The sequence below is a fragment of the Helianthus annuus genome, chromosome 4, assembly GCF_002127325.2.
Source record: "Helianthus annuus cultivar XRQ/B chromosome 4, HanXRQr2.0-SUNRISE, whole genome shotgun sequence".
In the NCBI taxonomy this organism is placed as follows: domain Eukaryota; kingdom Viridiplantae; phylum Streptophyta; class Magnoliopsida; order Asterales; family Asteraceae; genus Helianthus; species Helianthus annuus.
The window spans coordinates 194957423-194971279 of record NC_035436.2 but is presented as its reverse complement, the minus strand read 5'-3'; the positions used below and the strand labels follow the sequence as shown (position 1 = coordinate 194971279).

At 40.2% G+C, this 13857-nt stretch overlaps 1 protein-coding gene across 1 annotated transcript; it reads right to left on the bottom strand.

Moving 5' to 3' along the window:
• Positions 1 to 11764: 11764 nt before the first annotated feature.
• LOC110934106 (protein PHOSPHATE STARVATION RESPONSE 1-like) lies at positions 11765 to 12923 on the bottom strand. Its single transcript, XM_022177297.1, has 2 exons — positions 12864 to 12923; positions 11765 to 12067 (listed from the first exon to the last, which is right to left on the bottom strand). The coding sequence occupies exons 1-2, from the start codon at positions 12921 to 12923 to the stop codon at positions 11765 to 11767; spliced, it is 363 nt and encodes a 120-aa protein (XP_022032989.1).
• Positions 12924 to 13857: the final 934 nt, after the last annotated feature.

Here is a 13857-nt window from a genome sequence, read left to right as displayed (position 1 = left end):
TGAAGACATATAGGTGCTAGTATGAACGGAATGGAATGTGCACGTGTATATAATCGGATGATCTTGTAGGTTTACATGTCGTACAATATGAGTGTGGAATGTAAATGATGTTTATATTATGGTCTACCATATTAAAACGGAGTCATGTTATTGATTTGAATGTAATTAGGATAGTTGACTTTTGGAAGTCAACTATGTATAAATGCCGTAAATGAGCTTTAGGACACAATTGAATAAGTGTATGAATGCTAATAATGATATGAATATGATGACATGTACGGATAGGAGGTATGTCATCATGGACACAAGCATGGAAGGACAACGGGTCAAGGTAAACACGGAAGCTAAGCATGGACTCGGACGCACAAGGTAAGTGATTCCGTAATCACTTCTTAGTTTGTTCAAGTAATGTAGCGTTTTAATTAATTAAACATGATGTATAATGTCAAATATGGATTTAGTTGAATGAAATCGGTGAATTTTTCTAAGTAGGCCAAATGGGTCAAAATGAGGTCTTATGATTATATCGAAATGTTGTATAAGAAATGGCTACGGTAGTATAACCGGTTAATGAGTAGAATTGCACATAAGTACGCAATCCGGGAATCGGGGATGTGGTTTAATAGTCAAAAGACTCAGATGTGAGTTTGGTTTAATAGATATACATTTGCGCAAGTTGAGGTTTTAGTAACAAAGTTTGATTCGTAGATTTAAATGGAATGAATGAGTTTAATGAATACCGGGTATCGGGTGCGTAAACCCCAAGTACGAAACTCTGGATAAAATAAAAGTATTATGGTTATAATGTTCATGTATGTTTTGGGTTAAAACAAATGAGTGGTTTGATGAAAACATAAACGGGTCGAATAATTTGAAAATGATTATTAAGCCGAAAGCGCGTAAGTTAAGAATTTCCTTAAACCGAATGTGGGATTTCAAGTCCATATGATAGAGGATTAAATTACGATCACGTAGGAAAAAGAATCGGGTAAAACGGACAAGAAATGAGAAAGTTATGACCAAAACTGTAAAAATTCGTCATGCTGAAAGTTGCAGGTCTGAACCAGGCGCAAGGTTGCGCCCCCCTAGCACAAGGTTGCGCCCCTGACTGATGTCTTCTGTATTGCGCCAGAACTGGCACAAGGTTGCGCCAGATTGGTTTCTTCTTGCGCCAATTGCTGGTTCTTTCATATTTTTCGCATTTTTCGATGTTTTTGGATTTTCAGATTTTTGGATTTACTCCCCCTAAAATCAATAAACTAAGATAAATTTAAAACACAAAGATATTTACAAAAATGATTTTCCGATGTTGGTTTTACTCTTGCTTGACCTTAATGCCGTTTACCAATAATAAAAAGTCAAATCTTGATTTGTCAAAAGCTTTGGTAAATAAGTCGGCACGTTGGTCATCGGTGTGGACCTTAACAACATCGATTAGCCTTTTCTCAAAGCAATCACGTATGAAGTGATGTTTGATTTCGATGTGTTTGGTCTTTGAGTGCTGCACAGGATTTTTAGTGATATCTAAAGCAGCAGAATTATCAACGTAAATAGGAGTAGTTAGGAATTCAAAACCGTAGTCCCGCAATTGTTGTTGAATCCAAAGAACTTGGGAGCAACAACTTGAGGCAGCAATGTATTCAGCTTCGCATGTTGAAGTAGCGACGCATGTCTGCTTCTTGCACTGCCATGTGACTAGGCGATTTCCTAAAAACTGACATCCAGCCGTTGTGGATTTGCCGTCGATTTTGCATCCGCCAAAATCAGAATCACTGAAAGCTACCAATTCAAAGTTATTATCCCTAGGGTACCACAGACCGGTGTCAGGGTACGCCTTCAAATAACGAAAAATCCTTTTGACAGCTGCAAGATGTGAGGCCTTCGGGTTAACTTGATATCTGGCAAGCAGGCACGTTGGGTACATTATATCTGGCCTTGATGCTGTGAGGTACATAAGGGATCCGATCATCGCGCGATAGTATGAGGGGCTAACAGGTTCACCCTTCAAGTCAGGAGTAATTCCGTGATTAGTTGGCAATGGGGTACCAATGGGCGTTGCATCGGACATCTGGAACCGGCTCAAGATGTCACCAACATATTTAGTCTGATGGATGAAAATCCCAGACTCCGTTTGTTGCACTTGTAGGCCCAAGAAGAAATTCATTTCCCCCATAGCACTTGATGTGCGTTAGGTGTAATATTATTTTGATGTATATTTAAGCCCTTTTTACACTTTTAGCCAAGTTTTAAATTTATAAAACACGATATTCACTAACACTAAACACACATATGGGCAAGTGCACCCATCGTGGACGTAGTATAGTGTTGGTAAGATACCGAGGTCGTCCAAGGACACAAGAGCTTTTAATACCGGTTTATCCTCAACGTCTAATCAAATCAAAAAGTTAGAAAAATGTTTTAAACTAAGAAAAATAAAAACTAACTAAATGCTGAAAATAAAAATAAAATAAAAACAGATAGACAAGATGAATCACTTGGATCCGACACGTGTATTAGTATAACCTTTGATTATTTTCGCACTTTTGCACTTGTTTAAGAGATTATCTTAGTTATTGTAGTAGGCCCCTCTTTTGAAGGCGACGTTACCCTCAATCCAGTAGTTTGAGTCAGCAAGGATACAATCCTAAATGGTCGGATTATTGAAAGATAATGAATTAAGTTATTAATGCAAATTATGGTAGGCCCCGCTTTTGGCGGTGACGTTACCCTCGGCTAAGTAGTCTGAGTCAGCAGGGATACAGTCCTAAATAGCCGGGTTATAGTATTAATAGTAGTTAACTTATGAGGGGGTCAAAGAGTTTGGATCCCCGCCATCCAATACCTATGGGCATTGAAGGAGATCCTACTAAATTTGACCCAGGTCCCAAGCAGGACCTCTAAACGCTGAACAAGGGCAAGACCTTTACCAAACCGTTCCCTTAACCCCCGACCAGGTAGCCAACATACCTCCATATAGACCGTGGAGATATGAATGGTGAAAATCTTTTATTTTATATAGACAGTAAAATAACGCCAAGACACCACGGACAAACGATAAGGAAAGATCACCTTCAACATAAGTAACTAGTTATTAAAGTCATTAATACAAAACCAAATAAAAAGTGCAAAAGATTAAAAATAAAAAGTATTATACTAAACACTTGTCTTCACCAAGTGATGTAAGAGACTTAGGCAAACATGGCCTTGATTGTCAAGAACTCTTACGATCAATCTTGGATCCCGAGACGACTCACACACTCTACGATGGACAATGGATGATGGTGGTGGATGATGGTGTTATGGTGGTGGTGGGTGGTGGATGAGGTGTGAGAGAGGTGGTGTGCCAAGGGATGAGAGAGAATGAAGCCAAGCTCCTCTATTTATAGGCTGAACAGAAGGCTGGACACGGCCCCGTGTCCGCTGGACACGGCCCCGTGCCCGCCTGACACTCTCTCTCCTCATTAATTGTAATTGCGAATTACAATTAATGCGCCTGCTGTACTTTCACCACGCCCCCGTGCTCGCTAGACACGGCCCCGTGGTGGGCAATGGAAGCTTCTACTGGTTTGTCTTTTCTGCTGCTTCCTGGGCACGCCCCCGTGTTCGCTGGACACGGGGCGTGTTCAGACTCTGTTTCTTCCTTTTTGCTTTGGGAGGTGCCGTTGAGGGTCCGGGCAGTCTACTTTTGTTCCTTTTCTTGTATTTATGGTAGAATTAGTGGTCTTTTTGCTTCTTTTGTGATTTTGAGCTCATTTTATCCTGAAAATACAAAAGGAAGACAAAAACACTCTTTTTCCAACATTAGTACTTAAAGGGTTAGTTTTATGCCTTAATTGATGTGTTTTATATGTTGCATTTTACACACATCAGCACTCATCTCGAACTTATCCTGCATAATGCGCTCGAAATTCCTACACAAGACATCATTAGTAGAACCAAAAATAATATCATCAACATATACCTGAACCAGAAGAAGATCTCCATCTTGTTCTTTGATGAAGAGAGTACAATCGATAAGACCTCTTCGAAAACCGTTCTCCAGCAGATATGTAGATAAGGTTGCATACCAAGCTCGTGGCGCTTGATGAAGACCATAGAGAGCTTTGTTGAGCAACCAAACCCGATCGGGATGGACAGGATCTTCAAAACCTGGAGGCTGTTCGACATATACCTCTTCTTCAACCACACCATGTAAAAATGCACTTTTGACGTCCATCTGATAAACCTTGAATCCTTTGAAAGATGCATAGGCTAGAAAGATTCGAATTGCTTCGAGACGTGCAACAGGTGCATACACTTCGTTGTAGTCGATCCCTTCAATCTGACGAAAACCTTGAACGACTAAACGAGCTTTGTTCCGAATAACCACTCCACGGTCGTCTTTCTTGCATTTGAAGACCCATCGAGTGCCAATCTTCTTGTAGTTCTCAGGTTTTTCAACAAGCTTCCAAACACCAAGCTTGTGAAATTGCTGCAATTCTTCCTGCATGGCTTCAACCCAAGCACTGTCTTTCAATGCTTCTTTCCATGATTTTGGTTCTTCTTGTGACACGTAACACGCGAAGGACCAGTCATTTTGTTGACCAGATTCTCTTATAGCTGAATACAAACCAGCATTCCAGTTGTTTCTCAGCTGATTACGCGTCTGCACACCGCGATGGACATCTCCTATTATGTTTTGCTGGGGATGGGTATCATGAATCCTCATTTCAGGATTATCTGGCACACGAGCATTGATACCCAAATTGGTAAGATTAAGATCAACAACCAACTCCACACCCGGAATGTGAGTAGAGGTGGATGCATTCCCTTCAGCAGTGTCTACATTCTGCGTATGAGGTGTATCACCAGAGGCACCTTGAACAGGAGCAGCTGGAGCTGAAGATCCTTCAGCTGCATCATGATATTCATCATCTTCAGAAGAGTCATTATAATCAGCAGCATCTTCATAAACCTCATTTTGAACCATATTGTTGACAGACGAAGAAACTTGAGGATCAACAACAATAGGTCTAACCAAAGGCGAGTCAGCAGCGTTGTCACTTTCCAACAACATCCTAGCCGCTGCTGATTCTTCGTCAAAGGTTGGCAGATTGAAGGAGTCAAATAGCCCATCATAATCGAACATCCACGGATCACCCGGAGCCCTAACAGGACTCGTGTACCTTTGAACTCTAACTTCACTCCAAAGCTCAATCTTTTTGGTAGCTAGATTCCAAACACGAAAATTCGGAGTAGCATATCCAAGGAAGAAACCCTCGATAGCTCTTGCACCAAACTTTCCATCCGGCTCAATCATAGTACATGGAGCACCAAACGGTTCAAGGTAAGAAAGATCCGGTTTCCTTTTCTGAAGGAGTTCGAAACAAGTCTTGCCATGTCTCTTTACTGTAAGAACTCTGTTTAACGTGTAGCATGCAGCCGATACAGCCTCCCCCCAGAATTGAATAGGGAGTTCCGACTCTACTAACATTGTTCTTGCAGTTTCTATAATTGTTCGATTCTTCCTCTCCGCGACACCATTTTGTTGTGGAGTATAACGAGAACTGTATTCATGAAGAATGCCTTTAGAAGTACAAAACTCATCCATAACTTGATTCTTGAATTCGGTTCCATTGTCGCTTCGGATCCTTTTCACTTTCAACGAATAGAGATTCTCCAACATTGTAAGAAGATCCTTGAGGATGCCAGGAGTTTGACTCTTGTGTGCCATAAAGGATACCCAAGAAAATCTAGAGTAGTCATCAGTAACTACTAAACAATAGGCGTCTCCGAATGTTGTCTTGTGCTTCATAGGTCCAAACAGGTCCATATGAAGACGTTCGAGAGGCAAGCTGACAGTGTTGATTTTCTTCAAAGGGTGACTCTTCTTTGTTTGCTTCCCCTTTTGGCACGAGACACAGATATCTTGTAAATGAAAACTTCTCACAGGCACACCATTCACAAGATTATTTTTCACCAAATGGTTCATCTTCCTCAAGTGAATGTGTCCCATTCTTCTGTGCCAAGATATTGACTCCTTTTCCGTGGCTTTTGAGACAAAGCAAGTGACTTGTGCAGATGTTGTAATCGCTTGGCTCATGTCGAGAATATAAAGATCATTAACTCTCGGAGCCGATAAGAGAATCCATTCTTGTGGAATTTTGAATCCATGTTTCAGCACATAGCAGCCGGCATCATCAAAATGCACGGTGAATTTCTTATCGCAGATTTGCGACACACTGAGAAGATTGTGATCAATTTGCTTAACATAATTGATCTTATCGAAGCACACGATGCCGTTGGAGATACTTCCCTCTCCAGTGATAAAACCGCCTTTGTCACCCGCAAAAGCAACATACCCTCCTCTAATATTTCTCACGTCGTATAGGAGCCGTAAGTCGCCAGTCATGTGCCTGGATGCTCCACTATCAACAATCCAATGGCTATTAATAGTTCCTCCTAGAACATCCTGCACATGTCATTTAAAACATCAGTTGAGAATGGGGACCCAAGCCTTAGTGGTCTTGGGTGGTCCCTGAGCATCACGAAACGTGATATCAATCTCTTGATGATTTTCAAGAACAATTGCTCCCCCTGAATTGTCAACCCCCTTAGGTAACCAAGTTCGTTTTTGTCTACCAGTTTTTGAATATTCTGGTTTTACAGGTTGTGATTTACTCGGTTCCCTTTGAACTGTTTTAACTTCAGATTTTAAAGCCTTTTCAACAGTTTTCATGTTCTTACGTCGTTGTTTAGTTTCTTGTTCTTTTACAGTTCGTTTATCATGTTTAAGTGAAACTGACCGACGTTGAGGGTGAACTGTTTCAGGTGGAGCTTTCTCAACAAATTTCTTCTTTGGAGCATTTGGGCAGTTTCTGATGATGTGCCCAATTTCTCCACATTTAAAGCATGTTCTCCTCTCAACACATTTGGGAGAACTTAATTGACCACAAGATGTCGAACTCGTGGAACCCGAGGTACTAGCCTTTTCATCACACCCATTTGTGCGTTGAGTGTAATTGTTATCACTGTTACGCTTTAAGATTGTTACTTGTTTTACAAAATCCGTGTTAGATTTGTTTTCAAAAGTTTCAATCTTATCAGTACCCTTGGATGACACGAACTTGACATCTTTTGCTTTCTTTTGAAAACGAGCTCCTTTTGTTTCAGACTTCATCTGAGAGTCTTTATGCTTTTGAGCTCGTTTGACTGGTTGTATACCATTAGAAGCAGCAGGTTGTTGAGTGGTTGAAGATTTTTGTTTACCAAACTGTTTTCTAATCTCAGCCTTAGGAATTGGATCACATTGTGTTACCACAATTCCCGGAAGTGTTTTTCCCAAAAATTTGTTTGTGTTGTCTTCAAAGACTTTGTCAATCAAAGATTTATTTACATTTTTAATTGGGAAAACATGATCTGAGTAGATTTTATTATCTCCAACCAATGTATACAACACGTTACTGCTTTTAACAGTAGTCACACCTGTCTTATCAGCTTTGACAGGATCAATCACTTGCTTCTTAACAGATGGAACATCAGGAGTATCAGGATCACAAAGAATGTGATTCTCTCGTGGAATAACTACTCCTTTCATCTTGTTAAGTGATTTATCCTGTTCACCCACATCCACTTCTGACTCATCATCCGATGTCTCATAGTCCTCGATAATTGGAGGACTTTGCTTCATGGATGATGAAGTTTCTTGTTGCTTGGAGGATGTGTTTGTAGAATTGTCCGGTTTGAACCCAAGGCCAGTAGCAAATTCCTCAACATCAAGAGGCACACTGGGTTCATACCGAGGCATTTCCTCCTCATCAGGCATCTTGGTATAGTTGTTCATCAAAGGGGGCGGACATTTCTTATACCCTATGCCTTTCTGATTTCCCTTTGGTTGTTGAACATCGATGATGTGATCAAGCACAAATTGGGAGTTAGAATAACTATCCAATTTCTGTTTGATCGCATCATGCTCGCATTGGGCAATGGCTAATTGCTTTTTAGTTTCTTCCACAATGTTAATGTATTCGTTTATACTTACTTGCTTGTGGTAAACTACTTTGTTAACCTCGGACACATTTTTCTTTAATGTTTCTATTACAGATTTAAATTCTTTTTCATTCCGGGTTAAAGCCATGTTTGCCTCTTTGCATTTCGACAGTTCAATAACCAAATTCTGGTTATGACTATGAAGCTTTTCTGATTCTAGCTTCATATCAGCCCATGATTTACAAACACTAGGAACAGGAGGTTCAGAATTTACCTGACTAGAAGAGGCTGAACCGTTTGCCATAAAGGCAGTTTGAAAAGAAAAAGCTCCATCTTCAGAAAACAACTTTTCCATTTCCTTTGATGCAGTATCCGCCTTCCTAATCAGAATCGATTTCTGACATTTAAGCTCATCAGCTTCATTCAGAAGATCCTGAATATCTTCACCTTCTTCCTCCTTCACATCAGGCTCTGAGTGATTATCCCCAGAAACAGAGCCTTCTTCATCTGAGCTTCCAGAATAACCAGAACTGTCATCACTTCCAGAAGACTCTTCTTTATGAACATGCTCGATGATCTTTGCATAACAAGCTGTTCCACTTCTCTGATCATCATCACCAAACTGAACTGACCAGTCACATCCCTCATCAGCTTGAACAGCCAGAGCCCTATTGGTATTTGAAGTTCCAAGCTGGCCCTGATTGTTATTCACTGCCACCATCCTCCTTTCACGGTTCTCTTGCTGGGCATTCACATTTGTCGTACTCGTCTGGTTTCTGAAGGGGTTGTGATTGCCGTGTTTTGTTGGTAGAGTGCACTCACGTTTGAAGTGCCCTTTGTTACCACAGTTGAAGCATGTAACGGCGTTGATATCAAACCCATACTTCGTATCTTTCTTTCCTTCCAACGAAGTTCTACCAGTACGAGCCATAAAGTCTTTGGCCCTTCTAACCGCACTTGCAAAAGCCCACTTAATATCCATCAACTCCATTTCTTCCTTGTCGATCTGTTGATAATCTTCATTGGTCATGTTGATGTTTCCAAGCTGACCTGCTACCAAACCACAGTAAGCACTGACCATTGTGTTAATAATTTCCATGTGCTCCTTAGCAACTTCAATGCTAAGGTGTGAAAGGTTTGAATTGTCGACTCGGATTGTGTGAGGATTTTGAGGTTGAGGATTGTTTGTATAATGAGCCTGCTGTTGTTGTTGTTGAGGTTGAACTTGTGGCTGTGTTGGAACAGGAATGTAAGACCTCGGATCGAATTGAGGTTGTGGTGGAGCAGCCGTTGACTGAGGAAACGGAAAGGAACTTGTGTTGGACACAAAAGCAGTCTGCAGTTTAGGTTGCTGTTGCTGAGCTGCAGCGGATCTTGCCAAAGCATCGAAGCCTGGAAGGTACATTTCTGTATTCTGAGGAGCGGGAGCACGCCTTGCTTTCCTGATTTCTTCATCGTTTTTATGTTCCAGCTTCTGAATGAACTCGTAGATATTAACCGTGTCTAGAGTTCCAGTATGCTTCAACAGCTCAATAAATGAACTCCATTTTGGAGGCAAAGCGTCAGCAAACCTATTCACCATGTCTTGTTGAGTAGAAACAACCCCATAAGCACACATTTCACTGATCAGATGATAGAAACGGGTTGTCATATCACTTAGAGTTTCGTTTTCCAAAAACTGAAACGATTCAAACTCTTTCTTCAACAAATCATGACGAGACTTTCGAGCAGCTGCGTTGCCTTCTCCTCTAGCTACTAAGGCATCCCACAACGTTTTCGTGGTCTTGCAGTATGAGAACTGATGATAGATATCTTTGTTGAGTGCTTGTGTAAGTGTAGCAAAGGCCTTTTTCTCCAATTCATAAGCCTTCTTGTCATTTTCCAGCATGTTGGCATAACCTTCTGAAGTGGACGCGACAGTTTCAAGATTAGTATTGAACGCATTGATGAAACACGTCCAAAGATCGGTGCTTTGCCCTTGAACATACGTGTGAAAACGGTTTTTCCATGATGGAAAATCGTTCATATGGTTCAACTTCGGTGGACGATTGTTGCTGCCCGTTTCGCTCTCACTAATCAAAAGGTTTTGAATGCTTTGACTTTGATTGGATACCAGAGCCCATTGACTTGGACTGATTGATGGTGGTGGAAACATACTCTTTGCCCAAGCATCAGCAGAAGTTAGTTCTTGACTAGATTGTGAGTTCAAACTCCAATCCCAAGGACTTGTACAACTCATTTTAATCAAATATTAATAGATAACCTACACAAACACAAACTGTTAAGTGCAACAGATCCGAAATGAAAGATACAACCTGGTTCGAAAGATCACTACTTGTTCGAAGGATCAACAGTGTTCGAAAGATCACTGTTGAGTTTCGAGCAAAGACTCTGAAAGATTGATTTCGAAGGACTGACCACACGAAGGATCCTTATCTCTCGAAAGATGATTTTGAAAGATTCTCCTTATATTTCGAACACAGATCTCGAAAGATTCACCAATACGAAGGATCCTTATCTTTCGATGAGTAAAAGTAGCTCGAAAGATGTATCCTACGACAAGATTCCTTGGCTCGAAAGATAGAACACAGGCTTCGAAGGATATTCGAAGGATGGGTATCTGTCGAGCCTCCTTGATCGAAAGATTATCTTTCGATGTCGAAGGATGTCTTTCGAAGAGCTCTGACACAACTGAAAAGGTGACAGGTTGGTGAAAAAGGTGACAGGTTGGTGTACCAACTTTCGCCAGAAGGGATGTTCTGCACACGATTGTTCACCAACTTTTTGACTTTCAAACAAGATTTCCCAAAAAGGCAAATCTTATCCAACAAGTCCAGTCACCGGAGATAACCGGAATCTTGGCCGGAAAAGTCAAAGTCACTTAAAAACAAGTTTTCAAGTTACCCAACCCAACCTTGAACACTCCCGAAAGTTTAGAACTCGTTTTTCAGTTTTAAGATGCAAGAAAAACCACCAAAACGGGTGCTAAACCTAGTGTCCAAACACACCAAGAACTTGAACAAACCCGGTTTTAAACAAGGTAAAGAGCCAAGGCTCTGATACCACTTGTAGGTCCCTTTCACGGAGGATGACGAACCTAAACCTTGTTATACAAACCCACTAGCGAGTGCGGAATCCAAGCTAGTAAGCAAACCGGGATGAAGCAAGTAGAGAAACAAACACACAAGAATTCACTGATTAACACCACTGTATTAATACGTATGAAGGATCCGGTTACAAGCACAATGTTTACAAATCAGTATTGCAAACTCTCACTATGTGTGTGTGTGTTTCGGACATAATGCTCTCAACTTTCTCTCTATCTCTTGGTGTGCATCTCCGTCTGTCCTCAACACACTGCATGGATATATATATCCAGCATCTGATGTCTGGTCCGAAGGATCCGACAGATGGTCCGAAGGATCCGACAGATGGTCCGAAGGATCATCTATCGATTACAAAGTCTTCGAAGGATCTGCATGAACCTCGAAGGATGATCTATCGAACCATCCATCGAAGGTTCATCTTTCGAGTTCATCGAAGGATAACACTTATCCTTCGATGATCATCCTTCGAGCCAGAACAAGAACAACCATATAACAAACTGTTTGACCAAGTCAATCCGGAGGATGGTTGACTCGGTCAACTTACAGACTAACTAGGACATCGTTTACATATAGACCGAATACAGACAAAGTACAGACACAAGTGCACCAACAGTGTCGTAGGTCAAAATTGTTATTGGTATGCGATCTATGTTCCAGAACATCTACAGGTGCATTTATGGTTACGTTTCTTATGACGATTCAGTTGATGACGACTCGTTTAATTTAGCGCGTTTTGAGGGTTGTGATTCCGAGGGTTCACGTTCTTCCTCTTGCTTCTCTGATGATGGTGACATAACTTTAATCGGGCCGGGCTCTATTTTGGTTCGGGCTGGAGAACTCGAGATCTCATTCGTCAACTCGGTTTCTGATTTCTCTAGGGTGGATGAAGCGGGTTGGAATGCATCGATGCCAAACTTGCATTGCTTCTCAAATATCATCATCTGGAGGTATCTCCCTTGTTCTTCTATTCTCATCTGTAGATTCTTTTGAATCTGCATAAAAGATGAATGTTCATGTAGTAATGTTTGACTTGACATATTGGTCAAATGCCCAAAAAAAACTGATGTATGCTATTTTTGCTTAAACTTCTTGAAACATACTATAAATAGATTATGTTGGAAATATTCGAGTAAATGCCATTTGGGTCGCTGAGGTTTAGCCGGGTTTGCAACTTTCGTCCAAAGGTTGGTTTTTCCACATCTGAATCCAAAAGGTTTGAAATCTTGTCATTTTCATTCGGCTCGTTAACTCCGTCCATTTTTCTCCTTTAAGTCCTGGGTATTTTCTGTCTTTATTGTTAACTTAAAGGCCAATTCGGTCTTTTTCACTTTATGTAAAAAGACCGAATACCCCTGAAAAAAACTGAATTGCCCTTTAAGTTAACAAAAAAGACAGAAATACCCCCGACTTAATAGAGAAAAATAGATGGAGTTAACGGGCCAGATGAAAATGGCAAGATCTCAAACCTTATGGATTAAGATGCGGAAAAAACAAACCTTTGGACTGAAGTTGCAAAACTGGCCAAACCTCAGGGGGAAAAATGACATTTTACTCTAAATAAAAACTGGGAAATTTTGACCCGTTCACCCATTTCTTTGTAGCCAGTGTTTTTTTTACCTAATTGACTCTTAATAAAGCACAACCTTAGTTGACCCATTTGAAACTAAATGGGTTACAATTACCAATTTGTCATCTCTAATTCAACTTACTGATTATTGACATGAAAAAGGAAAACTGTAGTAAAAAAATAGTACCAGAAAGGAATCCCAAGTTATAAAAAAAGTATACCTCAAGTTGCTCGTGTCGTCTTTTTTGAACTTCGATCTGTAGACGTAACGCTTCAGTCATCTCTGAACTCCTGTTGTATACGAAAGCTTGTTGAGTTGTAAGTTTAATATAGTGATAAAAAAGTAACTGTAATAAACTACCTAGCATAGTACAGTAATGAGAGTAATCCTCAATTTCATGTGAATACATAAAGGTAAAGAAAAAACTAACTTAGTTTTTCAAATCCAATGACGATAAATCCTGCGTTAGGGGCCAAAAAGGTTAGAAAAAAAGACGTTGGGGGGTAACCGATGTTAAAAAAATTCTTTCTTGGGCTAAAAGGGTTAAAGTGATATAACCACGGGGGCTAAAATCGTAATTTACTCTAAAAAATACTTATATACATATGATAAAAATGAAATATTTTAAAAATACATGTTATATCAAAGCCATATGTTCAAGGACACTTATAAATACATGATCTAATTAGAAAGTTGCTCTTTGTAAACAGGATACAAATTGTAACGCCCCAAAATCCCTAATTTGACTATGGGCATGTGCTTAAATAGTATGACATGATGTTGGGTAACTAGGGAAACTTAACCTAGTTAAATGTAATGCTAACTTTTAAGTAAAAGTGTAACACCCCAAAATTTATAATAGATTAATTGATGTTAAAGAATCTAATTTAAATTGTGAAGTTCAATAATTATGATGTAAGTTTATAAAGAATGAAAAATGTGTGCAAACATGACAACAAGGTAACCTTAAGGGCTAAATGTGTAAGTGGTGATAAATATTAACATCAAAATGAAAACCCAGTGATTCTGGGTGTGGACGTGCGACGCAAGAAGGGCAGGGAAGGAGAAACCCTTCTCCTTTAACCTAGCTCATAAAATCACTTCAATTGAGGGTGTTATCAAGCAAGAATCGGATGCATGAGTCCAAGAAATCTCTAATCTAAGCATATTGAACATAAGGTAAGTTGAAACTTATGGTTTGGTGATCTTATGTG